The sequence below is a fragment of the Bipolaris victoriae genome (assembly GCF_000527765.1).
Source record: "Bipolaris victoriae FI3 unplaced genomic scaffold scaffold_4, whole genome shotgun sequence".
Classification (NCBI taxonomy): domain Eukaryota; kingdom Fungi; phylum Ascomycota; class Dothideomycetes; order Pleosporales; family Pleosporaceae; genus Bipolaris; species Bipolaris victoriae.
The window spans coordinates 407166-433997 of NW_014575388.1; the positions used below are offsets into that span (position 1 = coordinate 407166).

Genomic DNA, 26832 nt, shown 5'->3' on the forward strand with positions numbered 1-26832 from the left:
TATAGCAAACCAGAGTTGGCCAATGCTACCCAGTCAAGCAGCGTGTTGAGATCGAATTAGTTGGGCAATTTCCATTTTTATGCAGAGGCTTCGTACGCTTCAAGCCGTGCTATGGCCCACAGTACCGTGTTTTACGAGCAGAGCATCTAAAATATCCGTATAGTCCTATTGGCCGGGGACAGCAGGCGGGAGCGGAGCAGTGGTAACAGGAATTAGGCTACCGAGAGGGCCCGCTGCGGGCGAACGGCGCTTGTCAGTCCAGGCCCGGCGTGCCACGAGGTGCGGTTACACTTCGGCATCTCGATGCTCACTGACCTGACAGTACAGCGTGTGTCTTGAGCGTCGTCCAAGGTCGAGCACGACCGGGGCTATGCACGAAAAAGGCCCATGGGCACAGGTGGGTTTCACACGAGAAGATGACTACATAGTTTTCCGCATAATCCATTCGCAAGCAGCAGTGATGACAATTATGCAGGGCTTATGTATAGCAATATTGGTGGCTAAGCTGTTGGCGCCCAATCTGGACTAGCGCCCGGAACGCTGGCCCCAGTAGCCACAAACTCCCCTCGTTCCCAAGCCTCACTACTCTACATCATCAGCTATCCCAAACGGCAAAGTGATAACCACAACAACCATACAACGTGCCACATCCGTCCGCTGCTCGCTCGACATGCTGTGGCAAAACAGTTTAGCCTGCGGGTGCAATGCCATTTCTGCTGACCCTCTGGAAACCCTCCAGCCCCACGGGCCTGAATCACCCCCCACTTATTGCGCACTGGTAAGCAGTAACGACCCAAAGTCTTGCTTTTGCATATGTATACCATACAGCGCCCAGATGGCGACGTCGACTCACGCCGTGAGCGAGAGGCGAATCGGTCTTGCGCCCTCCCGCTGCAGCGTTTTCTAGATGATTACGTGCAGAGCGCCAAAGGAGCTCCGTCATTACACACGGAGTACCGCATCATATGTTGTTTCAAACATTTTTTCCGCGCCGCCCCCACTATGCGGATGTCCCTACCGCTCTCGCTAATCTCTGAAGAGAAGCCATCGGCGCGACAACCAAAACTCTACCCCGATCATCTCGACAATGGAGACGTCGCAATCGCGTTTGCCTGTTCCAGCACCGCTAGCTAAGCACTATCCATCTGCATGCACATCTACATGTAATGTATGCGTATGGTAATGTTTGACTAGCTTCAGCTAGGCCAATGGGGTATCCACTTCTTCTCCACACGTTGTTCCGCAAGCCCAAGGGGGCGGTTATCATCAGAGCTTTTCGATGTGCGCTTACACCCAGGCTATGCAGAAATCGATGCATGCACTCGTCATACAACATTGCTCTTCTCACTCAGCAAAAAAGTAAGAAATGTGCAGGGCGTTGAAGGATAAATCTTTTTTTTTGTTGGATATCAGATTCTTAGATGAGAGAGTAGCATGTTTTACTTGTCAATGCGAAACAACTTGCGTCTTGAGTTTGGAAATAGCCGTCCTATAGAAATGTTTTTAGTGTCAGCAATTGAAATTTGCCTAATGTTCGTTGTGTTTCTATCTCGGAAAAATCCACATAGCCCATTTTCTAGAAATAGAGTAAACAACGGTTCCCTGTTCAGTATCATCGTGCGTTGACAGATTAGGATATTTCTATTTCTGGGCATATTAATGATTGCGTGACATTTGGGAAGTCGCCGAACTGCTCTATGTCTTTGTGAACATTGTAAACTCAAAAAAGTCTTTCTCTTGAAAAGTACCACTTGTCTCTTTTTTTTTACATATTGAAATTGAATGACAAAAAACTCTGTATTCAACTAAGTTCTGCTAGAACGCACAATCGGAATTGTCTTGATTTTTTTTCTTTGTGAATATTCTTCATGTCTACACACACTACCACCTAGCATACATAACTCTCTCGCTTCTTCCCATGCTGACAATCAGCAGCCTTAGCAATGCTTGGTCCAAAAAAAAACTTCTTAAACAGACTACAATACAATGCAAGCCAGTATAGTTACTGATATCAAGTACCTGTACTTTCCCCCAGGGGGAACACGTGTATCACGCATTGTGCCCACACTCCTAATAGTAAATAAATTGTAAACTCTATACATGTCTACCATCAAATAAACATTCAGTCCAAACACAGTAACTCCTGCACACACCCATCTCATTCGCCCCCATATTGCCCCCCCCCCCCCCCCAACCCCACCCCCCCCCCCCTCCCAACCCAACAGACAAACCACGTAAACCACCCCAAAACATTCCCATTTCCCTTTCTCGTCCATTTTCCGTCTTTCCCATCTCATCCTTCGTACTACATTCCATATGCCGTACACGCCAGCTAGATTATGCACCTCGAGAAAAAAAACCCACCCCTCCGCTTCGCCCCTCCCGTTGCACCCGTGCACGTGGCTCCTTCCATTCTCTTCTCTTTCCCGCCCGCATTTTTTCCTTTTCTCGAACAAAACAACTCGGTATTCCCGGGAAGTTTTCAGTGTTTCGGTGTTGGGGGTATGTTACACAGCGCTGTGGTTACATTTTTTCCGCGCGTTGCGTGTACAGGTGTGTGAGAGTGCCGTGTCTTTCTTTAGATGCCTAGCGGTTGTATGGGGGCGTAGGGGGATGTTGGTTTTCTCTTTCAATGCTTGTGGCTGGCTGTGCAAAAAGGAAAAGGAATGCGGGAAAAGGGCGAGGGAACGGGGGGGATTACGTTGGATGCCCTTATTTTTTTTGTTGTGTAGATCTCGAGTGTGAAATGAGAAGGTGGGTGATTACGTGGATGGGCGGAGAGAGCGAGGAAAGGGTTGTAGATCGCGATCACGGGTTGAGGCGAGGAGAGGCTAGAAAATGGAAGAGTGGAGTTTGAGGGCTGTGATGTCGTTTGTTTTTTTCTTTTCTGGGGGCGTGGTACGGGATACGCGTGGAGAAATTTGCGGGATGTGGGAATGTGGCTGGAGTCCCGATAATAGGTGCTTATGGTGATGGCGGGGATTGCCTTGTTAGAGTCTGATGAGCGGCGGGTTGAGGTTGTACGAAGGAAGGGTTTGTTATTTGTTATGTTACGTTTCTTTTGGGGCGAAAAGGATATCTAACAACTGAAGATTTGGTAACGGGATTGTTCATAGCGATGAATCGATATGTCATCGAATAGACTTATTGTATATGTGTAATTTCCAGAGGCTGAATCTTGGCATTGCATATTGTCTGGCTGATTGTAAAAGAGCTTCAATGGAAATGCATTGTTACTAGACGTTACACAGTGAAATGAAACAAACCATTATTTGTCATTAGGAACATATCAAGTTTTCCTATTTTTTACAAGGCGTAGAAAATAAGAGAGTTCTATTTTTCCGAGTGTTAATCATTCCATTGCGTGTGCATAATTCATATCGTACAAAACATGTCGCTGCCCATTCCAGTGTGTCCACGTGGAACACACGCGTCACCAACAACCTTCGGGATATAAATCTAGAAATCAATAAAAACATCCCTAACCCATTCTCTGTCTGCATCTAGATATTCACGCAGGACGGTATTCACAGCACTGAAAGCCCGATCCAATAGGCTCTACCCTTTTCACCACGCAGCATCACTCACACTCATCCATGTCCTGTACTTCCTATGTTCCTTGTGCATTAAAAACTCTAATCATGACAAGATAGGAAGCTGTGTTGTTGCGTGAATGCCTTTGTACAGCCTCGAAAAGTCCATGACCGCGTCATAAATCCGGCCCCACAGTCTATAACGTCATGAAACACCCCATCTAGGTTACCGCTCCCCTCGCGTATCAACATCATAGGGTAATTGTAAGATTACCGAGGCTGCTATTGAATAGCGCTTTATCTAGGGCATGGCAACGTAGTGGGGGTTGCGATCTGGATAATGACTAGGGCAAGATGGTAGGTTGTGTGTGGTGGGATATATTTTGCCTCTATATCTAGGGGATTCTTGATCATGGAGAGATTAGTGATCTAGTGAATTACATGGTTATAGTATTCTTGATTGTTATTTGTAAGGAAGCGGAAGGATGGAATCCTTCGTCGTGGGTTTCTGCTATCCTGGTTCCCTACGAACTCTACCTACTTGATTAATCACATATTTTTTATCCATTGTAATTTTGCGAGCCTTTTCTTTACAAAAGAACGGTATCCTCTTTTCATACTACAGTGATCTATTCTGTATCAATATTACGTAAGATTTTTGCTGCACGAAACAATCGCACAAATGCAATAGGAATGACGACTGGAAATCAAGGTATCCGTAGTGCACGACGGAACACCTTGCATCTTCTACGCACATCATAATACGTGTCAGCTGAAGCCTAGCTATGACTACAGACCTCTGACCCAAGGGTCGCAAGAGAAGACAATGGGCCTGCATGTAGTAGTACAGAAGGCTGTTTCAAAACTAACTACTGCCATCCCACATCATCTTTGCATAACAACAGGGCTACGGGGATTACTGCAGCACCGTTCTATCTTAGAAACAACTCCGGAAGGATCATTAACAGACTTACTCGGCGATTATTCCTACCCATTCCTCTTGACACCGACATGTCATGTCATATGGAATCGGCATTCCTACGACGGTTCGGCGCGGACGCCCGCGCTAGTCCGAGCTGCCAAGCAGCCGTTTGATGCCCCCCAATTAAGGCCTGGCAGACTAAGGGGCGATCCGTTTAGCCGCAACGAGCGGATTTCCAATTGGAGCATTGGGGCGCTAAAACGTGCGACTTGGATTGCGCTGGATCCACTTACCATCAGGACATCTCTCATGCGTGGGGTGTCTGTGCTAAATCGTGCGGAACAAGGCTCCGCAGGCTCCTCCGCCCCTCAACTGCGAACAAACGTTCAGAGAAAAGATGCCCTATGCGAGATCCAAATCGCAAATCGTGCTCGTGCTAACATGCCAATATATTGTGCATGGCACACTTTCCCATAGTGGGTAGCTATCCAATCTTCTGAACAACGTTCCGTCCCGTTGCCATGGAAAACCGTGGGACGGGATTCGTCGCCAGCGAACCATCTGCTTGGACGCCAGAGGAGCGCTTAGCGACATTCTAGATGCGAGCATCATCGATATTTACCGTTGTCACTCGGCCCGCTCATGTCATTTGTTGCGGCCCGTTGCTGAGGAGTTACTAGACCCGATGCTTATCCGTGTGCAAGACATGTTTTGTGTTGAGAAATTATAAAAGTGGTCTAAGCACGGGGGTGACGCCATGGAGATGATAGCGCAAAGCGATCATGCAAACTCTTGTCGCGGTCCCAAAGTGCGTACAAGGCCAAGGGCGGATGTGATCCGTGAGGTTTGTGTTGCTTGTTGCAAACTTGCAGGATCAAAAAGTCTCCAGGCGAACTTCGGACATCCGATTAATGCGGACCCTGGAAAACCTTCAGCCCATTGCGCAATTCAGGTGTCAATCTTATCCAAGACATCTGTAGAGGGATCCGAGAGCCGGGTACGACCATACGTTCGGGCTAAATACGAAGAAACCTTGGGCGCCGTCCACTCGGCTTGGCTGATGGAACGTTCAAGGCAATGTCGTAGATATGCCCGCCCTACTGGTGCCACATCCCAAGGAACCCCAGCAGATGATTTGACTGATCCGAGTGGCTCGATCGCCTAGGCATTGAGGCTTTTGAGTGGAGTGAAATGGGGCTGAAGAGATACAACTCTACGGCAGCGGCTCTATTCCCAGTGGTCAATGCCCGCATTTTGCATTGTTAGCTGCTAAGCCAGAATTCCCGCAAGGCGATTTGTGCCATCTAGCAGCCCGCATAAAGCATCAAGGGGCTGGACTAGAATCTGTATACCGTCAGTCCCGGCGTCCATGCGGAAGACTTACCGTGCATGTTCGCCACGCTGGACTGCAGCTACATTACGCACCGTGCACAAGCAAAAGACTTGGGACATTGGCGATGACAGTGGTTGTAGAGTGTACTGTGGAGAAGGATGACATATGCTAAGGAGGAGATATTGTTCATAGGCCGCAGAATGTCCCCGGATGAGTGACTTGTCATGGAGAGGGGCTGATGGTACAGCTGATGCGAGCATATCGCCTTGCTTGTACTGGCTCATCCGTGCAATGACTTCCATGTTACGTCTGACGAAGTGGCTATTTTGATTGACCATTAGCCTATAGGCATTATCACATGCCTGAAGATTTGCCAAGTGTTGGGACAATCTGGCTTGAAGACTTGGTGATAAGGTAGCGAGTCGGCGACTAATTTACCCCCAGACTGACGCCAGTGTATGCGTTGTTGGAAAAAGAATGTCCCGTGACTTTATAGTGCGATCCAGCGTCAATGGATGTCGACTTCCAGAAAGAGCAAGATCCAGGAGCACAAGGCACTTGGGCGTAAAGAGTTAGAGGCTCGGGGAAGTGTGGCACACGCAGGTATATCCTAATTTGGAGAAAACACAAGCGTGCGGAGACTAGAGAGGCTGACATCAAAAACCAAGTAAAAGGCTCGAGAAAAGCAAACAGAGTGCAGAAAGGGGCATGGACCGCGCCCATGTACACATGGGAAACTCGAATCTCGTGGCTGTCCTCACCGCATTCGGGGTCCGATGTGGTATCAGACGCACGCGGTGATTTTTTTGGGAGCATCCTTCGAGATTGGGGGGTGGATACGAGGGGTGAAACATGTGTCGAGACGAACCATTTCAGGGTTCCTACAATGCATGCCAGGAGTTTTTGCCTTTGCGCCCTGGCGACTACGCGAGTGGTGGCGCCACCACTACGTACCACTGCCCTGACACTTGGTGTGGGCCGTTTCGACTGTGTTCGTAAAACACGGTGTTGTAGACTGAGTTGCTATTCTGAGGGCACGCAGGCAGTGTTTCCCATGTTGATGTAATCTGCTTGATGCTGTCAGGGACAAGGCGCTGTTCTGTTTCCAAGGTTGGGTGTCATGTGCCGTGTGTGGCTGGGTCGTAGGCATAGGGTTGACGGGCGGTGGCAGATGGCAGAAAGCTTGTCGATCATTTTCCCATTGCTTATTCGGTTCTCCGCTCTCCGTAATGAACGTCACCTCGTAATCACAAATACACCCCACCACGAGCACCACCACCCGCACTGTCCCCCGCATGCCAGCTCTACGGTGCTTGGATTCTAGATTGTGTATATGTCGAGATATGGGACAAAAAAACGGTCCATCAGCACGTCTGGCCCTGTACTCATCCTTACCATGACCGTCCAAGGCCGTAGGCGATTGGTTTCGCCCACTATTCAGGACCTTACGCCCCACAGGAACAAGCGATGCAAGCCCGTATCTATCGTCAGGCGTTCCTCGACTTAGCCTATCAGTTTTAGATATGCTACTCCCGTCGTAAGCCCGGAGTACCGCCTGTGGCGTCGGTATTGGGGAAGCCGTGAAATGGGGCATGGCTGACTGTAACTATTCACAGAAATGACAAGCTTGCTCAGCCTTTGAGTAGCCACGATTGACGCCTGGCAAACGTTAGGCGGGCGTAGATGAGCGTCTCAACGGCGCGCTTCCCATGGCTGGTGGCTTTGGGCGCTTGGATGCTCGAATATCCACATCAACCATCCACCCAAAGCAATGCTTGCTTTCCTTATGCTTGTTTTCAGACCAACCCAAAGTAGGCGACCCGATGAGCTGGCGCTCTGATGATCATTAGGAGACGCCGAGCTCCAGGCATTCCGAGACGTACGCTATGCCTCATGCTGAACCTCCCAGCCAGCGTGCTCACCCAGCCATAAGTCCGAGCGGGGGCTCCAGAAGCTTGGTCAAAGCCAACAACGCTGTAGCATCATAGTACTCGATACGTGGCAATGGAACCGCTGACAGAGATCCGGCAGCGTTTCTGATCGCTCACCGGATGATTTACCAGGTCTTGATTGACTCGTCAACCTCACCATCCGCCCCATAGTACCTACATGCTATCTGGAACACTTCGGTACGACAAGCTGTTGACCCGAAGAATATAGCACCCACATTCTTGTGTCACGGAACTGCCACGAGGGCCTCGGTTTGCCCGGAGGTCCTGTACTGTGATGCCTGTACCCACTAGTCTTCCACATGTGTACAGGGTTCACTTCAAGCAGCTCCAGCATGCACACTTTACCAGAATGGATTCTTCCTGACTGCATAGATCTAAGCCTAAATTTGCCTGGAAGATGCTGTAATTGATAGTAGAGCACACGGACTCGACGTCTATCCACCCCGGCCTTTGGGAGGGGATCCGAGCCACTAGACCAGAGTTGAGACAGCGCCCTCGCTTCTCACGTCCCCACGTCTCATCTCTAAGTACTATCATCCGCAATGCATTGGCTGCATATCTCAGCCGCTGGTCTCCACGTCTAGCGCGCCATCTATCAATAGGCATGCGAGCTTACTCGGACGCACAGCCGGCATCTGCACGCCATCAATCCTCGGAATTATGGTGTACTATCCAGGAAGGGAAGTGGTCCGCGGGCCACACTGATTCTCACGTCAATACGTTTCTGCAGTACTTCGCTCCGCAATACATGGGTTGTAACAGATCCGGCACGCACTGTGCTTGTCATCGCGCGATCCACGCCCTGACCACCTTCTTGACATCTTACGCCTATCATTCCAGGCTGATCACATACATATACGAGTACCTCCAGACCCAGATACCTTTCTATCCCACCATTCCTCCTCCAGTTTCTTGGGCCATTACCCTTGCATCAAGTGCCTAAGTCATAAGACACTGGAGCTCTTCGCTTTCAAATATCACCAACTACCCTTCCATTAACTTTGGAAGCCCACCCCTTTCACCTCCTAAATACATCATCGAGGTTACTCTGCCTTTTTCGGCACCGAATTACTGCATCTTTCCATCTTTTTTTATAATTCTTCTTTTATACCCTTTGCTAAAATGGATGTCCTCATCTTCGGAGACCAAACCGCCGACCAGTACCCGCTCCTGCGGAAGGCTTGCACCTGGAAGAACAATGCGACCCTGACAACCTTTCTCGACCGGATCAGTGTTGTGATTCGCGAAGAGGTGCAAAAGCTGCCACGAACACAGCGAGACCAAATCCCCAACTTCCTGACAACATGGGATCTTGTGGAAGCATACTACGCCAAGGGACTGAAAATCCCTGAGATTGAGAGTTGTATGGTTACCATTGCGCAGTTGGCGCACTACATTGGGTGAGCCTTTTTTCTTCATGTGCTTGTCAAGTGTCCTGCTGACCTTTCAGATACTTTGCCGAGAACCCAACACAGCTTCCAAACCCATCAAACACCCGAGTCGTCGGTCTTTGCACCGGTCTCCTTGCAGGTTCTGTTGTTGCATCTGCCAGGTCACTGAGTGAGCTTCTCCCACTCGCGACCGAAGCCGTCCGGGTTGCTTTCCGCGCAGGTACCTGCGTTGGTGCAGCCAAAGAGGCACTCGAGCAATCTTCTGCCTCCAGAGATTCGTGGTCCACTATCGTGACCAACATTTCTGAAGATGCTGCCAAGGACGCCATCGCTGCATTCCACGAGGAGCAAAAGATCCCGACCCTGGCTCAGGCCTACATTAGCGCCGTTAGCACAATGGCGCTAACCATCAGCGGCCCGCCTGCTACCACGAAGCGCCTTCTCGAGAAGGAGGCCTTCAAGTCCAGTGCTCGTGTTGCCATCCCCGTATATGCGCCCTACCATGCATCTCACCTGTATGCTCAGACAGAAATCGACCGTATCCTCGACAAGGACGCCATCAGGCATCTGCAGCAATTCCGCCCTGTCGCCCTCGTCCACTCGGCAGCCACCGGAAAATGCCAGACTGCCACCAACACTCTGGAGTTGGTCCGAACTGCTCTTCATGAGATGCTTGTGGAGCCTGTGAGATGGGACAGCCTCCTTTCCGAGGTCGTCTCTCAGGTCACCTCTGCATCCAATGCACAGTGCTCTGTCTCCGCATTCGGTGTAACATCCATTACCAACAGCCTTGCATCCGCGCTGAAGAATGGTGGCCAATCAGCCATCACCGTCCGCGACCAGTCTGCCTGGGTGCCATCCGAGCATGATAGCCGTGGCCGTACACAGAACGACAAGATTGCCATTGTTGGTATGTCTGGTCGTTTCCCCGGTGCTGCCAACCCTGAGGCGCTCTGGGATCTTCTCGAGCGCGGTCTGGATGTCCATCGCGAAGTCCCTGCAGACCGTTTCGACGCAAAAGCCCACTGCGACCCCTCAGGCAAGGGCAAGAACAAGAGTCACACCCCTTACGGCTGCTTCATCGACGAGCCTGGTCTATTCGACCCCCGCTTTTTCAACATGTCTCCCCGTGAGGCTGCCCAGACTGATCCCATGGGTCGTCTAGCCCTCACAACTGCCTACGAAGCCCTCGAAATGTCTGGATACGTACCAAACCGTACTCCCTCGACCAAACTCGAGCGCATTGGTACCTTCTACGGTCAGACTTCCGACGATTGGCGTGAGATCAACGCTGCAGAGAACATCGACACCTACTTCATCACGGGTGGTGTGAGGGCGTTCGCGCCCGGTCGCATCAACTACTACTTCAAGTTCTCCGGTCCATCCTACAGTGTGGACACTGCTTGCTCTTCTTCGCTTGCTGCTATCCAGCTGGCCTGCACTTCCCTCTGGGCTGGTGACTGTGATACTGCTTGCGCCGGTGGCCTCAATGTCCTGACTAATCCGGACATTTTCTCCGGTCTTAGCAAGGGCCAGTTCTTGTCCAAGACTGGAAGTTGCAAGACTTATGACAACGATGCTGATGGTTACTGCCGTGGTGACGGTTGTGGTTCCGTCGTCCTCAAGCGTTACGAGGATGCCATTGCTGACAAGGACAACATCCTTGGTTGCATCCTTGGCGCTGCCACCAACCACAGTGCCGAGGCCGTTTCCATCACCCACCCTCACGCTGGTGCTCAAGAGTACCTCTACAACAAGGTCCTCTCCAACGCCGGTGTTGATGCTCATGAGATTAGCTACGTGGAGATGCACGGCACTGGTACTCAGGCCGGTGATGGAATTGAGATGACCTCAGTCACCAACGCCTTTGCTCCTCGCCACCGCCAGCGTACCCCCGAGCAGACTCTGCACTTGGGTGCCATCAAAGCCAACATTGGACACGGTGAAGCTGCTTCTGGTATCAACTCTCTCGTCAAGGTCTTGATGATGATGAAGAAGAACGCTATTCCTGCCAACGTGGGTATCAAGGGTGTCATGAACAAGACCTTCCCCAAGGATCTTGCACAGCGCAACGTGCACATCGAGACCACTCAGGTTGCTTGGCCACGCAAGGGTGCGGAGAAGCGCAAGATCTTCTTGAACAACTTTTCTGCTGCTGGTGGAAACACCGCTGTCATCCTTGAGGACGGCCCTCTTCCCGAGGAACCCAAGGGTGTCGATCCCCGCACCATGCACATGGTTACCGTCAGTGCTAGGTCCATCGCATCGCTGAAGAAGAACATCAACAACTTGATCGATTTCGTCGATGAGAACCCATCCATCACGCTTCCCAGCTTGGCATACACTACTACTGCTCGACGCATCCAGCATAACTACCGCGTTGCCTTCTGCGTCTCTGACATGTCCAAGGTCAAGGATGGCCTACGTGCTCAGCTCAAGGACACCTACAGCCCTCTTCCCATGGTCCCCACCAAGACTGCCTTTACCTTCACTGGTCAGGGCTCGCAGTACACTGGCCTCGGTCAGAAGCTGTACGAGGACCTTGAGACTTTCAAGAACGATATCGACCAGCTAGACAAGCTTGCTCGTCTGCACTCTCTTCCCTCGATTCTGCCGCTCTTGACCGGCGCAGATGTCGCTACCCTTTCACCAGTGGTTGTCCAGCTCGGTATGGCATGCATTCAAGTTGCCCTCGCTCGCATGTGGGGTGCTTGGGGTGTTCGCCCCATCGCTGTCATTGGTCACAGCCTTGGCGAGTATGCGGCTCTCCACGTTGCTGGCGTCATCTCCGCCAGCGACATGGTGCTCCTGGTTGGTCGCCGTGCTCAGATCCTAGAGGAAGAGTGCACTGCCAACACTCATGGCATGCTCGCTGTCAAGGGCAGTGTTGAGGCCATCAAGGCAACCTTGGGCGACAAGATGACTGAGATTGCCTGCATGAACGGCCCTGAAGAGACTGTCCTCTGTGGTACCGTTGATGTTGTCGACTCAACCAACGAGCTTCTTGCTTCCAAGGGATTCAAGTCGACGAAGCTGAATGTTCCATTCGCCTTCCACTCTGCTCAGGTTGAGCCTATTCTTGAGAAGTTCAAGGCTGCCGCTGCCTCGGTCACCTTCAACAAGCCTGTTGTCCCAGTCATGTCGCCCCTCAATGGCGACATCATCGTAGAGGCTGGCATCATTGGCCCCGACTACCTTGCTCGTCACGCCCGTGAGACTGTTAACTTCTGCGCTGCTCTGACCAACGGCCAGGAGCAGAAGCTCTTCGATGCTAAGACTGCTTGGCTCGAGGTTGGTGCCCACCCTGTCTGCAGCGGAATGGTCAAGTCTTCCCTTGGCGGTTCCCCCGTCGCGGCTGGATCTCTCCGCCGCAACGAGGACCCCTGGAAGACCCTCTCCAACACCCTGACCACCCTCTACCTGGCTGGTGTCTACATCGACTTCAACGAGTACCACAGGCTTTTCAACGATGCCCACCAGATGTACACTCTGCCTACTTATGCCTTTGACTCGAAGAAGTACTGGTTGGACTACCACAACAACTGGACTCTTACCAAGGGCGAGGTTCTCCAGGCAGCCCCTGCAGTCAGCGCTATCGAGGCGGCACCGGTCGAGGAGGCACCTTCCAAGCTGTCGACAACTTCTTGCCACAAGATTGTCCGCGAGGATCTCCACGCCAACTCTGGCACTGTTGTTGTTCAGTCTGACCTCTCCGACCCCAAGTTGAAGGCTACTATCACTGGTCACCAAGTCAACGGTACCCCTCTTACCCCATCTTCCCTATACGCTGATCAGGCGATGACTGTGGCCGATTACCTCTACCAGCAGCTTCGCCCTGGTACTGAAACACCGGGACTCAACGTTTGCTCAATGGAGGTTACCAAGACCCTCATCCCCCAGTACCCTCCTCCTGCCACTGGCCAGCACTTGCAGATTGAGGGTAACGCAGACCTTGAAACCAGCCAAGTCAAGATCACCTTCCGCACTGTCTCAGCTGATGGCTCCAAGATCCTCGCCGAGCATGCTGTTGGTATCGTCAAGTACGAAGATGTCAACGCCTGGAAGGAGGAGTGGGGTCGTATCCAGTACATGGTACAGTCCCAGATCGACATGCTCCAGCAGAAGCTTGCGACTGGTGCTGCCCACAAGGTTCTCCGTGGAATGGCCTACAAGCTCTTCAAGGCTCTTGTTACCTATGCCGACAACTACCGTGGTATGGAAGAAGTTATCCTCGATGGTAAACAAACTGAGGCTACTGCTTCGGTTCAGTTCCAGACCACCGAGGCTGACGGTGAATTCCTCTGCTCCCCATACTGGATCGACTCTCTTGCTCATCTTTCGGGCTTCATCGTCAATGCCTCCGACCACCTTGACTCTGAGAACTCGGTCTACATCTCTCACGGATGGGGATCCATCAAGATTGCCGGTAAGCTTTCGCCCGAGAAGAAGTACCGCTCCTATGTTCGCATGCAACCTGCTCCTGGCAACATCTCTGTTGGTGATGTCTACATCATGGACGGCACTGAGATCATTGGTATGGTTATGGGTCTCAAGTTCCAGAACATTCCTCGCCGCGCTCTCAATATCATGATGCCCCCTGCTGGAAAGGCCGCTTCTGCTCCTGCTCCCAAGGCGGTTGCTAAGCCTGCTCCCAACGCTCTTCCTGCCGCTGCTCCCGTCAAGACCCAAGCAGCCGTTCCCAAGGCAGTGAAGGCTCCCAAGCCCGCCAAGGTTGTTAAGGTTGCTGCTCCCGCTGGTGTCACCTCAAAGGTCATGAACATTGTCGCCCAAGAGATCGATGTCGACATGTCTGAGCTCGTTGACGAGGCCGCTTTCGAGAACCTCGGAGTCGACTCACTTCTGTCTCTCACCATCTCTGCCAGGTTCCGCGAGGAGCTCGACATGGACATTCCTTCCACTCTCTTCACCGACTGCTCCACTGTTGGTGAACTGAAGAAGCACTTCTCTCAGTTTGATGGCGCTACCCTCGTCGAGGATGACTCTTCGGTCACATCCGACGAACCTTCTGGTGCACCTACTCCTTTCGAGGCGCCTGCCGGTCAAAGTGACAGCACCCCTGCCAGCTCCGCCGGTAGCGACGATGGCCACGATGACATCAAGCCCTCGGCTGCCACTGAGGGCGGTGCCAGCCTGGCCCGCAAGCTTGTCGCTGAGGAGATGGGCGTTGATGTCTCTGAGATCACCGACGACCTTGACCTCACCGACATTGGCATGGACTCCCTCATGAGTCTCACTATCCTTGGTTCCATGCGTGAGGCTACTGGTCGCGATCTTCCTGCCGACTTCCTTACTGTCAACGTCACAATCAAGGACATCGAGACTGCACTTGGCATGCGTCCTCAGCCCAAGGCTGCAAAGCCTGCCGCTAAGGCTTCCTCCAAGGCCCCTCAGCTCTCTGAGGTGAACAAGAAGCTCGCCTCGCTTCCCGATGTCTCCAACCTGCCTCCTGCCTCCTCTGTCTTGCTCCAAGGTAACCCTAAGACCGCCACCAAGAAGTTCTTCTTGGTCCCCGACGGTTCCGGCAGTGCGACTAGCTACATCTCCATCCCCAACATCTCTCCTAGCATGGCTGTCTACGGACTCAACTGCCCATTCATGAAGTGCCCTGAGAAATGGACTTGTGGTGTTGAGGGCGTCTCCCGTCTTTACCTCAACGAGATCAAGCGTCGTCAACCAGCCGGTCCTTACCTCATTGGCGGATGGTCTGCTGGTGGTGTCATGGCATACGAAGTCGCTCAGCAACTTGTGAACGCTGGTGAAAAGGTCGAGAGCCTCGTCCTCATCGATGCTCCCTGCCCAGTCGCTCTTGATCCTCTCCCCGCTCGTCTTCACATCTTCTTTGATCAGATTGGTCTCCTTGGCACTGGCAAACCCGGCGGTACTCCTTCATGGCTCCTTCCTCACTTCGCATCTGCCATTCAGAACCTCAAGGACTACGACCCAACCCCCATGAACCCCAAGATCGCTCCCCCTGTCCTCGCCATCTGGTGCACAGATGGTGTCTGCCCTAACCCTGAGGACCCCCGCCCTCCCCCAGGTGAGGGAGAGGACCCAGCTCCCATGAAGTGGCTTCTCAACAACCGTACTGATTTCTCCGACAACGGTTGGGCCCAGCTTCTCCCCAAGGAGAACTTCCAGTACGCTGTCATGGGTGGCAACCACTTCACTATGATGAAGGGTGATCACGTAAGTCACTTCGATATCCATATTCCTCTCACATCATGCTAACATATCTCCCAGGGTGTTACGCTTGGAAAGCTCATCCAGCAAGGTCTCAAGCTATGATGACTTTGTGTCTTCCATGTTCTCGATTGTAATCACCGCATATTGCATGCATCTCGTTATGTTTCAAGTGTTGAGTAATGAGATGTTGGCGTTGGAATTTTCTTCACTCTTTGTCAGTATGGCATTTAAGATATCACATGGCGCAGGTTTCGGGGTCACGATAAAGTTTCTGGCGAGGTGGCCTAACTGGATGGCGTTGGGGGCTTGGATTTTCTGGGTTTTGATTCAACACTCCCGCACACGACTTGATTGGCTTATGTTCTTTCCTATGTTCACGCACCGTTATGATTATTGATAGTCTCGCTTTGTACGTAATGTTTTGGCTTCCGCAATGCAAGGGTACTTCATAAAGTCTGGTCTTTGTTGTCTCGTGCCATGTGATTGCTGCCTTTGGTCGTCTTTTGGTTGGAGACCTGTCTACTTCGCGAGCCCTTACACAACATGCTCCAACTCATGCCGTGTCCCATGCGCTCATTTCCAACACCACGTTTCGGTAACCGAACCTTTCGTCTATCTTGCACAGAATAGTCAATCAATTGTATCATTCGGCTCCGCTGCCCGGATTCTCGCACACCCTGCCAGACTCTATCGCGGTGGCCAGCGATTCAATCTATCATGGTGTCACAGCACCCCCACGCCTTCATCTAAACCACCTCCATATCCAGATCCAGAACACAGCATTACCACACCCTCTTTCTCCCCGCAACACATTTGCATGATCGTACCAAGACACGGCATCCATCCCGCCAAACCGGCCGGCTCTCCCCAGGTCCTCGGGACACACATACTCACCAGCAACCAACTACACGCACCGAAGCGCCGCCCTCATGGAAACACCATGATCTTCATTCCCCGCTTCCTTCCTTCCTCCTTCTCTCGCGGCAAATCTACAATTTACCCAGCCCAGTCTAATCCCCCCGCATTGCATGAGGGGCCCTCCTTTCCCCAAGAAGCTGGCTGCAGGTACCCTCGTTACCAACCCAAGCGAACGGGTAAATGCCCGTGCATATTCAAACATTCCATACAGAAATCCTGCCTTTTTCCTTGCTACATCACCCGTCCTCCGCGATATGGATACGATGCACGCGCGGCTACATATAGTGAAGAAGCTTGTTTTGTTTCGGGTCGCTTGGATCACCCGGGTGCCGCCCGGTAAAAGACGGGGTCGGAGGTGTTTTTCGGCTATAAGGGATTAGATTGTTGTGGCTTTTTTTGACTTGAGGTGTAGCTGGTAAGGGGTTCTTGTGGTGATGCTGTAAAGTGCGGGACAGGTGAGGGTTTTTTTCTATGCAGCGTTCATCTCTGCAGATGCGGTCCGTCGGGAATAGGGCCCATTTGGACGGGCGGGACGGATCGTATGGTGTTGGGTTTAGATTGAGGGATACGAGTGTGCGATATCATCCTTGCTTTGCTGTATGCTGGAGTAGATCTGTGGACCTGTAGTGCTTGGTTTCCATGTGCTGGAAGTGGTAGGTGCTATGTTCGGGGTTCGGTATGCAACGTTACTCCAGGTTTTTGGGTTGGTATGCAGATTACTCTCGCGAAATATGCTGGTTTGGGTTTTGCTTGTTATCACACCGGCATATAGGGGCTTGAGCGACAGAGTATCGATGCCGATGAAGTGCAGTTCGGTTGTCGGGCAAACCACCCCAGGGTCTACTTCTTGGGCCGAGTGTTCGGGAATCACCCTGGTTTTTGGTTTTATGTTGTATAACCTTATCCTACGAGAAATCTTGAGGGACTTTGTCGTATGCAAACGATGGCAAGCGTATCCTGTTCGCCACCACTTTGCGCCACAGATTGTAGTCTCAAGATACTGGAATGAGCAATTTACGGGCCATAACTTGCATTTTCGGCACCGCACTGCTCTTAATCCGAACCTGTCTAAACGCCTATTTGAATTTGCAATTTGTCTTTCCCAGGGTCGTTCAGGCAAAACATTTTAGCCGTGTGGTTCCAACAAACCCTTCACCGGGCGCTCGGTTTGAAGTTACCGATCAAACACTGCAACGCACAGCGCTTCCGGTCAGCCTTGCGTTCCAGACGACAGGCTAACCACGTGACCTCGTAAACCATGTCGCTAGACATCCGTCTATGCGGTCACACTTAAGGCGACTAGTGTCACATCACACTCAGGCCATTTCTCAGAACATGGTATATGAAGCGAGGCTCAACAAGCGCATGTCAGCTCAACGAGTCGTTGTACTCACCGATTGAACGGTTTCTAGTACGAGAGAGTGGTACCATGGAAGCAGTTGCGTTTACAGCAAAGTCACCGTACAAGGCCTAAGCGGTATCCTCGGGTTGCCTGATACATAGCCTCGTTAGGCGCATTTAAGCTCCACTGTATACACTCGTATGCTTGGTTATCACATCGCCCTGCTCAGCTCGCAAGCAAGGGTGCGCCACGTCATGCAGGTGGCACAACATAGTACGAGACGCCTTACAGCTTCACTCCCCAGCCATTTCATCGCAAACATGATGCCGGGTAGGACCGAGGTTTTCACGAATCATTCAAATGATGTCGTAAAGGAGCCCAAGGGAGTGAATTCGCCGATCATCTCCAAGGCCTGATTGTGGGGATCCCCAGAACCCGTTTGACAGTTGTCCTGCTGTGAATGCTGCAGGCCTGAAGGAATACGCGGATCATCATGTCGATCAATATCGAATGTCTAGCCTTATGCAAGACAGCTTTCCGAAAATGGATAACGGAGAGTACAGTCTGGTCGGCAAGGACTAGTTTACATGTGATTCATATGCAAGAGACTCTTTATACCGCATTCCTAATAAAAGGTGATACGATCACATATGCAGAACCAGAGAACCAGAGTCTGCTATTATTATCTGAGACAGGGCGCGTACATAGGAACGCTCCGGGTATATCCGCAGGGGCTGAAATTATCTTGGTGTGATGGCGGTAGCAGGCTGAGTCAAGAAGTGTGTGATAGGATTCTGGCTGATTGACGATTGGACCGTGTTTGGCATGGTATGAGGACAGGGCCCAATGCGATTACAGAAGGTTCAGTTGGCGAGGATGCCGCAAGCTGATATGTTCGGAGAATAGTGAGGAGGCCCGAACGTGCAGGGCCAAGGTCAACTACAGCTATTCCTCAAGCGGTGGGAAAGACACAGATGCAGCCGCTGATCGCAACCACCACGGGAAAACCGGTGACGTTTTTTTCCGTGATGAGTAATTTTGTGGCGTGTTTTGTTACAGAAAGGTCGGCGGGCTGGTCAAGGATAATGGACTCATTCGCAATTGGATCGGTTCTCAACGTGGCTGAAGGCGGGCCATCAGCACATGTGCTTACATCCTACCTCACGTCGGCCTTGCAGTAGCCTTCGATAGTCCATGATGCGAAGATCGGGGACGCGGTTACTATCTCCATAGGGCGCATGGGCAAGCCCATTATTCGCGCTAGGCTATCGGCTGTTAGCATATGCAGGATAGGGCATGGCCCTACAGTTCTTCGAATGCTAGAACAGTCAGCCACATACGTGGGGGGCCGCATTGACATTGATTGCAAGTGAGCGCCTCAGAGATAGCGTCCTTGCAAGGGCATTGTCATCGTGTCATGATCCTACAGATCAAAGGATCCGAGATTTCTTGAGGGATTTCCGGAGAAAAGTCTTTATGTAATCCTGATGCTTACTATGGGGTGGAGACGCTCTTCCCTAGGGTGCGCAGCGTTTAGTAGCGTAGGATGTCTACTACAAGGGTCAGCATATAGGGTGCCAAGTGTTGAGATCACAGTAGTATAATTAGCTTAGCATGACTAAACAGGTACAGGTAGAATCCTTGCAAGACCCGTTGAGTAAGCGAGAAGATAGAGTCGGGGGTGGAGCGGGGAGAGTAAACGGTAAGCGGGGTGGAGATATACTAGGTGCCAAGAGCGGACATGGCGGGGCAGTTTTTCCGATGCGCGAAACAAACAACGCGCATTGCTAAAGTCTACAAGTCCAAGGCGCAATGGCGGACGTAGCTAAAGCCGGGAGGTCAGTAACGATACAGAGCTGCTATGTCACCAGTGAATACGAAGAGAGCTAACATGGCAACAGCGAGCCCGCGAGTATGTATACCGATACGTCCCTCTACCACAAGCTCCCTCTGACATAATGCCTCTCTTCCAGCAAACCCGCGGGGCATCCCTGTGGCTCCGTTCATCGATCGAGTAGAAGACTATGTGACCGACCGCTCCGAGGTGGAATCCACCATCAACAACTTCAAAGAGATGATCTCGTACGCCAGCACTCATACCCATATACCCCAACCCACCATCTAATCCATCCAAACCCCCCCAGAAAATACCAATTCATGCAGCAAAATACACAAAGACGAGCTGCTGGTCTCAAAGACAAGATCCCCGATATCCAAAAGACACTCGAGACAGTCCGCTTCCTCAAGTCGCGAAAGGATGATGCTGAACCGCTGGAGACAACGTTCGAATTGAATGATACGCTCTATGCGAAAGCAGAGGTTCCGCCTACAGACGAAGTGTATCTCTGGCTCGGCGCAAACGTTATGCTTGCATATCCCATACCCGAGGCGGAGGAGCTGCTGCAATCGAAGTTGGCCACGGCACGACACAGCTTGAGCACTTGTGAGGAGGATTTGGATTTCTTGCGCGAGCAGATCACGGTATGTGTTGTTTTTTATTACGAAGTTTGCTTGTTATGGGGGGTTGGGAGTGGCTAATGAGGTTTTGCAGACGCTTGAGGTTGCATTCGCGCGCGTGTACAATTGGGATGTTGCGCAGCGGAGGAAGGAGAGGGAAGGTGGGGAGTCGATAGAGGAGAAGAAGCGTGGATCGCCTAACGGTTAAAAGTCTGAGGGATCGCATTCTCATGTCCAGTCTTGAGATTGTATGGTGAGAGAATGAAAAGTTAGCATCAGCATGAGACGACGAAATGAAAAATATAACACGGCCCTTCCTTTTCTTCAACGTGCTTAATATGTGAGCAAATTGTATAAGCTTGTCCAAGTCTTTTACGAAAAAAAAGCCAAAAAAGCAAAACCACAAAATTTGTATCATTCTCTTGTCGTTGAATTTTATAATATATATACTAGCTACCACATAACCAAATTCCACTATCTCAAAAAACCAGCAAGGTACAATCACCCCTTATATCCACTATTCACAGCCCTATTACATCTTTCCACCGATCATCCCTTCCATCTATTCACCATTCCATTCAGATATAAACATATTATCACCTACAAACCCCCCGATTCTCTCTTGACAACCCCTCACCTATGACCTGTTACACCATCTATGCAACAACGAGCTTAGCAGCAGCATCACCGCCATCGCTCTTTATGGAGTCCATATCCTTTCCAGTCTGTGCCTTGACATACTCGTTCATCATCTTGGTGATGGGGGCCTGGCCACCCCACATGTCCATCTCGGCCATCGTATCGATTTGCTTCATGGTCATGATGACAGAGCCAAGAGGAGCCTTGATGTCACCGTACTTGTCCTTGCTGTCCTGGCGGCGCTCAGGCTTAGCAGCCTCAGGCTTGGCAGACTCTGATGCAGCGGACTCGGTACCGTTGGTAGGAGCCTGGAGAGTGGGCTTCTCGCCTTCGGGGGTCTTGGGGGTGGCAGCAGAGGACTCGGTGGCGGGAGCCGCGGTAGCAGGAGACTCGGTAGAAGGAGCAGGGCTGGAGCCAGCGGGGGCCTCGGCGGGAGCAGCAGTGGAGCCGGTAGGGGGAGTGGCTCCTCCTGCTGGAGCAGCAGCAGCAGCGCCAGCGGCACCGCCCATGACTTGCATGGTGAGGATATACTCTCCGTCGACTTGGCGGACAGGGATGGCAATGCGCATGTTGGACATGTCGAGGACGGCATCAGCCTGGACGGGAGTGAAGGTGGGTGCGAGAAGAAGCTGAGCAGCGACGGGGTTGGGCTGGTTGGTGGTAGGGGTAGTGCCTTGGACCTGGCGGGCAATCTCCTTCCTGAACTCAGTGCGGGAGAGACCACGACGGGTGGTAGCGGCTCCACCAAGGCTACCAGTTGCACCACCGGGGTTTTGGAGAACGCTCCTCTGAGCGACGGCGATGGCGACGGATCCAGTAGGTGGGACACCCATTGATTGCATCATCTTTTGGATACGGACAGCGTTGACTAGGAAGAGATGTTAGTCTGTGAACAGGTATATAAGGGATTCCAGGAGGACTTACTGGGCATCTGGACGACAGTAACTTGTTGGTTAAGGGTAGGGACGACAGCACCAAGGTTGGTGGTGACCGAGTAGCGGTAGTCGTTGACGGAGTCCTGGCCCTGAAGAGCAGCCAACATGCTACTGTCAATGCCATCCTTGACGTCGACATTCATAGTCATGGGCTGGGTAGCACGGATGGACATCCTGAAGCCATCCTGGAACTCGTTCTCTTGGAGACCAGTGCCCTGGATACCGACAGAGGTGCTACCATCACTGCCAAAGGGAACGACAACGGTGTTGGTCTCGACAGTCTGGCGACCGACAACCATGTACTCGCCATCCATCTGGCTACGCTTGACCATGCGGACAGTCATGTCGGTGGTGTTGACCATCCTCATCGTCTCTTGGATCATCCAAGTCTGTCGATCAGGTGAGAGCTTGGCCACGTAGGTGTTGTCTGGCTGGACTGCTACACCCTGGAGGTTCTGCATTGTCATGGCCATCTCGATCTGGCCACCGACCAGGTCAGTTGCACCATTTGTGCTGATGGTCATTGACTGGGGGGAGACGGCAACAAAAGGCTGTCCGGTGGTGCCAACAACCTGGTTGGCGGGGATTGAGGGGTTTTGTTGATTAACAATAATCTGTTGCTGTTTTTGGGAGAAGGTCTCGACCTTGGAGCGGTCAGGGAAGACAAAGGAGTTGAGTTTCATCTAGACTTGTTAGTTTGATGATATCCACAAGAATCAATGACTGTATACTTACATCGCCATTGACATTAAGTACTTGGTTGTACTGGACACTTTGCGACTGAGCGAACACCTGTGTACAGCTCAAGAAGACAAGGAAAAGAGAAGTGACAGTACCGGACGTCATTTTGAAAATAATAAAAGCCACCTGGGCGTTATGAAGAAATATTAATTAAGAGAAGAGAAAAGAATTAAGAAAACGAAGAAAGAAGAAAACAAAGATGGCTGAACAGACTTGCTGTGGTAGTGAGATGCTCCAATGTTCAACAGTGGCGCTCACTTTTAATATGAATAATTGCGGTTTCGTCCCAAGCCTTCACGACTTGGTTCGGCATACCTCCTTGCCGTCCATAGAGTTTCGAGTCTTACTACATGTGCGGATGCCGGAATGACCTGTGGCGCAGAGTTGCATACCTGCCAGGCATACTGAGCTGCCCCGTAGTCAAAGGCCCCCCACTTGAGTTTGTTTGAAGCGGTCTCATTCGACTGTCTTACCCTTCCTGACCATGGTCCTTACAAATATGGTGTCGGCCAAGAGATTCCTCATGGCAACAGTGAAGCTTCTCTGCAAACATAGTTTCAAGCGTCAGGCAGAACATTTCTGCTGTAGGTATGGAACGTATTTGCCGGGGACATGAACCCTAGTAGTGGCCTATGATACTGTCCAGCGCATGACGAGACAGTCCAAATCGATGTCGGACAACTAGACTGTTCTGGGAACTTGTCTCGTAGAACAAGCTTTTGCCGAGTATCACCGGTTACTGGCTGACAAGAGAAGCTTGGTTTGTATGCAAAGCACAAGTGGTTACGTTAATTCTCAGACGCCACTTTCCAAATGAAAGTCGCATAGGTAGACGGTTGCTTGCAGTAAAAGCACCAGTCTGCTCGAGAACTCAAAAAACTCCCCTCAGTTCGGGGAATTGCTATGATTGTCTGCTGACTCGATGGTGTTTCAAGTGATGTGCTTTCGATGTTCTGAAATCATCAAACGTCGATGTTTGGAGTTGTGTTTCGCGATGCAGTTTGATGCACGAACACGATCGACCGGCTACATTAGTTCCCGACTAGCGTCAGTTGGCCAACACCGCTGAATGCTAGAAGGACTCGCTGTGATTTTGCAGTACTATCGTACACCGTCATCTTTTGGCATATGGTGATATAATATTTATCAAGTTCGCGAGGTGCCATCGCGGTTATTGTAAAGTTGGCTCCTATCCTGGACCTGGATTGATAACAGTTACTTACCTTAAGTTCCACAAAAGTAGTACTCAAATACCCACACATGAATAGACGTAACATCTCAAATAATGAACTATTTGTACGTCTCGTACGGCGGGTGGCGCCGAGGAAGTAGCCGTCACTTGGATTCGTTCTACCGTATAATGAATATTCCTGTACACATTATGCGGACTGCTAGGGCCTCTTACACCTGTCTGTTTTTTTGCCAGTAATATCAAATTCCTCACATCTTGATCCTCAAGCCCGTAGTACCCGTTCTCTCTGTGCCTGTACGCCCACTAATAGCACCCATACTATCAGCGTCGCTACCGTCATCTCCATCACCATATTCTTCTTGGTCGTTGTCTGCAATGCCCAACCCCAGTGTGCCTACTTTAAAGACGCTACTGCACCACTCACTGAACATGTCGGGGTCCCAGACACCATCTTCCCTACCCTTGCCTTTGGCGCTCCGACCGGATCCGTTCTGGTTGTTGAGAGAGGGTGCATACGAAGTATCGTACCAGTCCTCGTAAGTCTGGGTTACCGACTCCATGACGGCTGCGACAAGCATTTCACGGGTCCTCGCATCTGTGATGTATTCTTCCAGCTTTGAGCGTAGAAATGGTGTTTCGTGCTCAATGTTCTGCCGAATCTTGCTGATGCGCGCGGGAGCTTCGTTGATTGGCACCTTTTTGTTGTTCTTTGTGTCGATCGGCGCTGTCATCCTGTTCACGAATTGGCCAGTAAAATCATTGATTGCTTGACGTAGACGGGCGTCTACTTCTGCTTTCGCGTCCAGCATGTTTTCCACGACTTTAGGAATCAACAAGCCGACCAGGTTGCGCGGGTTGAAAAGACCACCTCGTGCGCGGAGTTCCCAGAAGGTGTTCGTTACGCTGGAGAAGTTATATTGAACCTCAGTCTCTGGTGTAACGAACTCAATGTCGAAAGCTACAATTTGTTGTTTCAAGAGCAGCAAATGCGAAATGAGGAACAAGGCGGCATCTGTAGGTGATGTTGACTTAGCAAGGAGTGAACCGGCCTGTGTGAGCGAGACGGTGGTGCTGTGAACAATGCGGTGAGCTAGGTCGTCAAAGACGGAGGACTTTAGGGGACGTTAGTACAAACATCAATGGCGGATTACTTAATACATACATGCACAAGCCTGTAAATTTTACTGAGCAACCAAATAGCCTTTCGCAAGGTTGGGTACCAGTCCTTGAACGCAGCTTCAGTGTTGAAATTCCATCGAGCATCAGAGTCATCTTCGTCAACAATCGTGGGTGCATTTGGCAGTAATGGTGTAGGGGGACCCTCGGACTTTGGTTGCTTCTTTCCAGATAGGGCTGGTTGATTTGACTTTGTTCCGGAGGTTGCTTGTTTTTTGTTTTTCGCGGGGTAGTCGAGATCCTCTGGCTTTGGCTTGTATCTTTCAATATCATCTCGCAGGATGGCTAGGGATAAAAATACGAGGCGGTTTTGCGCGTCTTGTAGTGCGGGATGCACTATGACTGAGAAGTCGATTTTGTTGGCTTCCACCGGAGAGGCCTCTTCCTCTTCTTCCTCTTCCTCCATATACCGTGTCTGTATTAGAGTGCAGAGTTCACATAGCTTGAGTATTTGGGTTTCGTGAATAGTCCGCGGTCTAAGATGATCGTACAAGGGCTCGCATACGGCTTCAAGAAAGTCGTACAACCCGCCATCGCCTTCGAACCACTCGCGCCATAGGCCGCATTCATCGAAACATATGCCACGGATGTAGCTTATGCTACTACGAGCAAATGCGACCAAGTCAGTCGATGTGCTCGGGGCTTGTGCAATCTCTCCGATCTTTTTTGTGATAATGGGGAGAATGAGGCGGCCGCGGGTGGCTGAATAGCTCTGGTACAACTCGTTCATCAGACTCTGATATTCCGCTTCTGCACCCGGAGCAGCACCAGGGGGCAACACTGCACGTTTTTGTATTTCCATGCCAATGCTCTTCAGTTCTGGCGCACCAACACGGAATTTGGCATACAACAGTGCAGACATTGTTGTGTCGTTAAGCTGCCGGTCAGCTATCCGTTTCGCTACGTCTGCTGCAATTTCCCGCAGGGCTTCGGTGAAATGAACACGAATAAGAGTTAGGGCGCGAGTGAGCAGCAAGCGGTACCTTGAGCGATATGTCTCAGCCTCGCGGTGCTTGGGGTGTGCTTGCATGTATTCCAGACAACTGTCCAAATTGGCCAGCATTTCCACAAACTCGTTGCCCCGTACAATCTTGCCTGCGCCAGGCGCATTGAGTCGCTTAGTCGTAGGCTCGAGATATAGGTAGTATCGGAGGTTCTCCTCCATATCATCGGCAAGCTTGGTGATGCGCTTCTGGTCATCGATGAGGCCTTCACATTTTGTGCGGAACGCATTGGTCTGCGCCTCGACAATTTTGAAGGATTCCGAGAGGGAGGAGAGGATATCGAGGGTGGAGGTGGTATCAGCGATGACGGTCTGGAGGTGGCTTCGCGTCATGTGAAGCTGGTCTTGATAGCGTCTAGGGCCATCAGTTAGTAACTCTCATGTCGTCCCAGTCCGACAATGCATACCTGTACTCTTCATGGCTGGCTTCCAGCAGCTCGTCATTGACTCCGCCATACCACTCAGCCAACTCCAGTTCTGTATTGATATCCTCTTTTGGCTTCTTCTTCTCCAATGCCTTTTCCTTCTTCAAGTGTGCCCGCACTACGGTATAGAAGTCGCTGTATGATTTTGCGCGTCGGGCTACGGTCGCCGGGGGAGGGCCGCTGAGTTTGCCAGGTCGTTCTTCTTCTGCACTCTCTACAATGGCTTCTGCGCGCTCGAAGTCAGCCTGAGCCTCCTATACAAACAATCATCAGAAGTGCTCAAACATACCCATGCAGCGGATGGTGGGCTTACGCTTTCCTGCTTGAGCAGGCTCTCCCGCCGACGACGATTGCCCTTTTCCTGGGGCTTTGCCACACGCGGGACGAAGGCATTGTACCACGAGTCTCCTTCGTACATTATTATTTTTTCTCCAATTGGGGTGGTTTCCTTGACGTTGCCTTGCAGAAGCGGACACGCCAGCTTGCACGTCGGAGCTCGGTCTACGTGTCGTGGGGGGATTTGGTTGGTGCTAACGGTATCTGGTATGGCTCGAGCAGGTGGAGACGAGATCCGACGCCAACTCTCCAAGCGTCATCGATCCCGCCCGCTGCAATGTGAAGAAGCCATCGAGCGTGTCCAATGACCAGTCCGGTGGCCATAATCGGACC

At 51.3% G+C, this 26832-nt stretch overlaps 5 protein-coding genes across 5 annotated transcripts; 2 read left to right on the top strand and 3 right to left on the bottom strand.

The window, feature by feature from the left end:
* Positions 1–5759: 5759 nt before the first annotated feature.
* On the bottom strand, positions 5760–6090 carry COCVIDRAFT_22391 (hypothetical protein; the record flags this gene model as incomplete). Its single annotated transcript, XM_014706203.1, has 2 exons — positions 5760–5787; positions 5840–6090. 2 exons carry the CDS (start codon positions 6088–6090, stop codon positions 5760–5762), a joined length of 279 nt encoding a protein of 92 aa, XP_014561689.1.
* Positions 6091–8862: 2772 nt separating this feature from the next.
* On the top strand, positions 8863–15437 carry COCVIDRAFT_86149 (hypothetical protein; the record flags this gene model as incomplete). Its single annotated transcript, XM_014706315.1, has 3 exons — positions 8863–9140; positions 9191–15338; positions 15393–15437. The coding sequence occupies 3 exons, from the start codon at positions 8863–8865 to the stop codon at positions 15435–15437; spliced, it is 6471 nt and encodes a 2156-aa protein (XP_014561801.1).
* Positions 15438–19407: 3970 nt separating this feature from the next.
* COCVIDRAFT_22393 (hypothetical protein) lies at positions 19408–20260 on the top strand (the record flags this gene model as incomplete). The annotated part of the gene is made up of 5 exons (XM_014706204.1): positions 19408–19433; positions 19497–19507; positions 19569–19677; positions 19740–20076; positions 20147–20260. 5 exons carry the CDS (start codon positions 19408–19410, stop codon positions 20258–20260), a joined length of 597 nt encoding a protein of 198 aa, XP_014561690.1.
* Positions 20261–20708: 448 nt separating this feature from the next.
* On the bottom strand, positions 20709–22472 carry COCVIDRAFT_86070 (hypothetical protein; the record flags this gene model as incomplete). Its single annotated transcript, XM_014706316.1, has 3 exons — positions 20709–21559; positions 21616–22309; positions 22362–22472. 3 exons carry the CDS (start codon positions 22470–22472, stop codon positions 20709–20711), a joined length of 1656 nt encoding a protein of 551 aa, XP_014561802.1.
* A 1335-nt stretch (positions 22473–23807) lies between these two features.
* COCVIDRAFT_85839 (hypothetical protein) lies at positions 23808–26581 on the bottom strand (the record flags this gene model as incomplete). The annotated part of the gene is made up of 4 exons (XM_014706317.1): positions 23808–24671; positions 24722–26093; positions 26146–26417; positions 26453–26581. The coding sequence occupies 4 exons, from the start codon at positions 26579–26581 to the stop codon at positions 23808–23810; spliced, it is 2637 nt and encodes an 878-aa protein (XP_014561803.1).
* Positions 26582–26832: the final 251 nt, after the last annotated feature.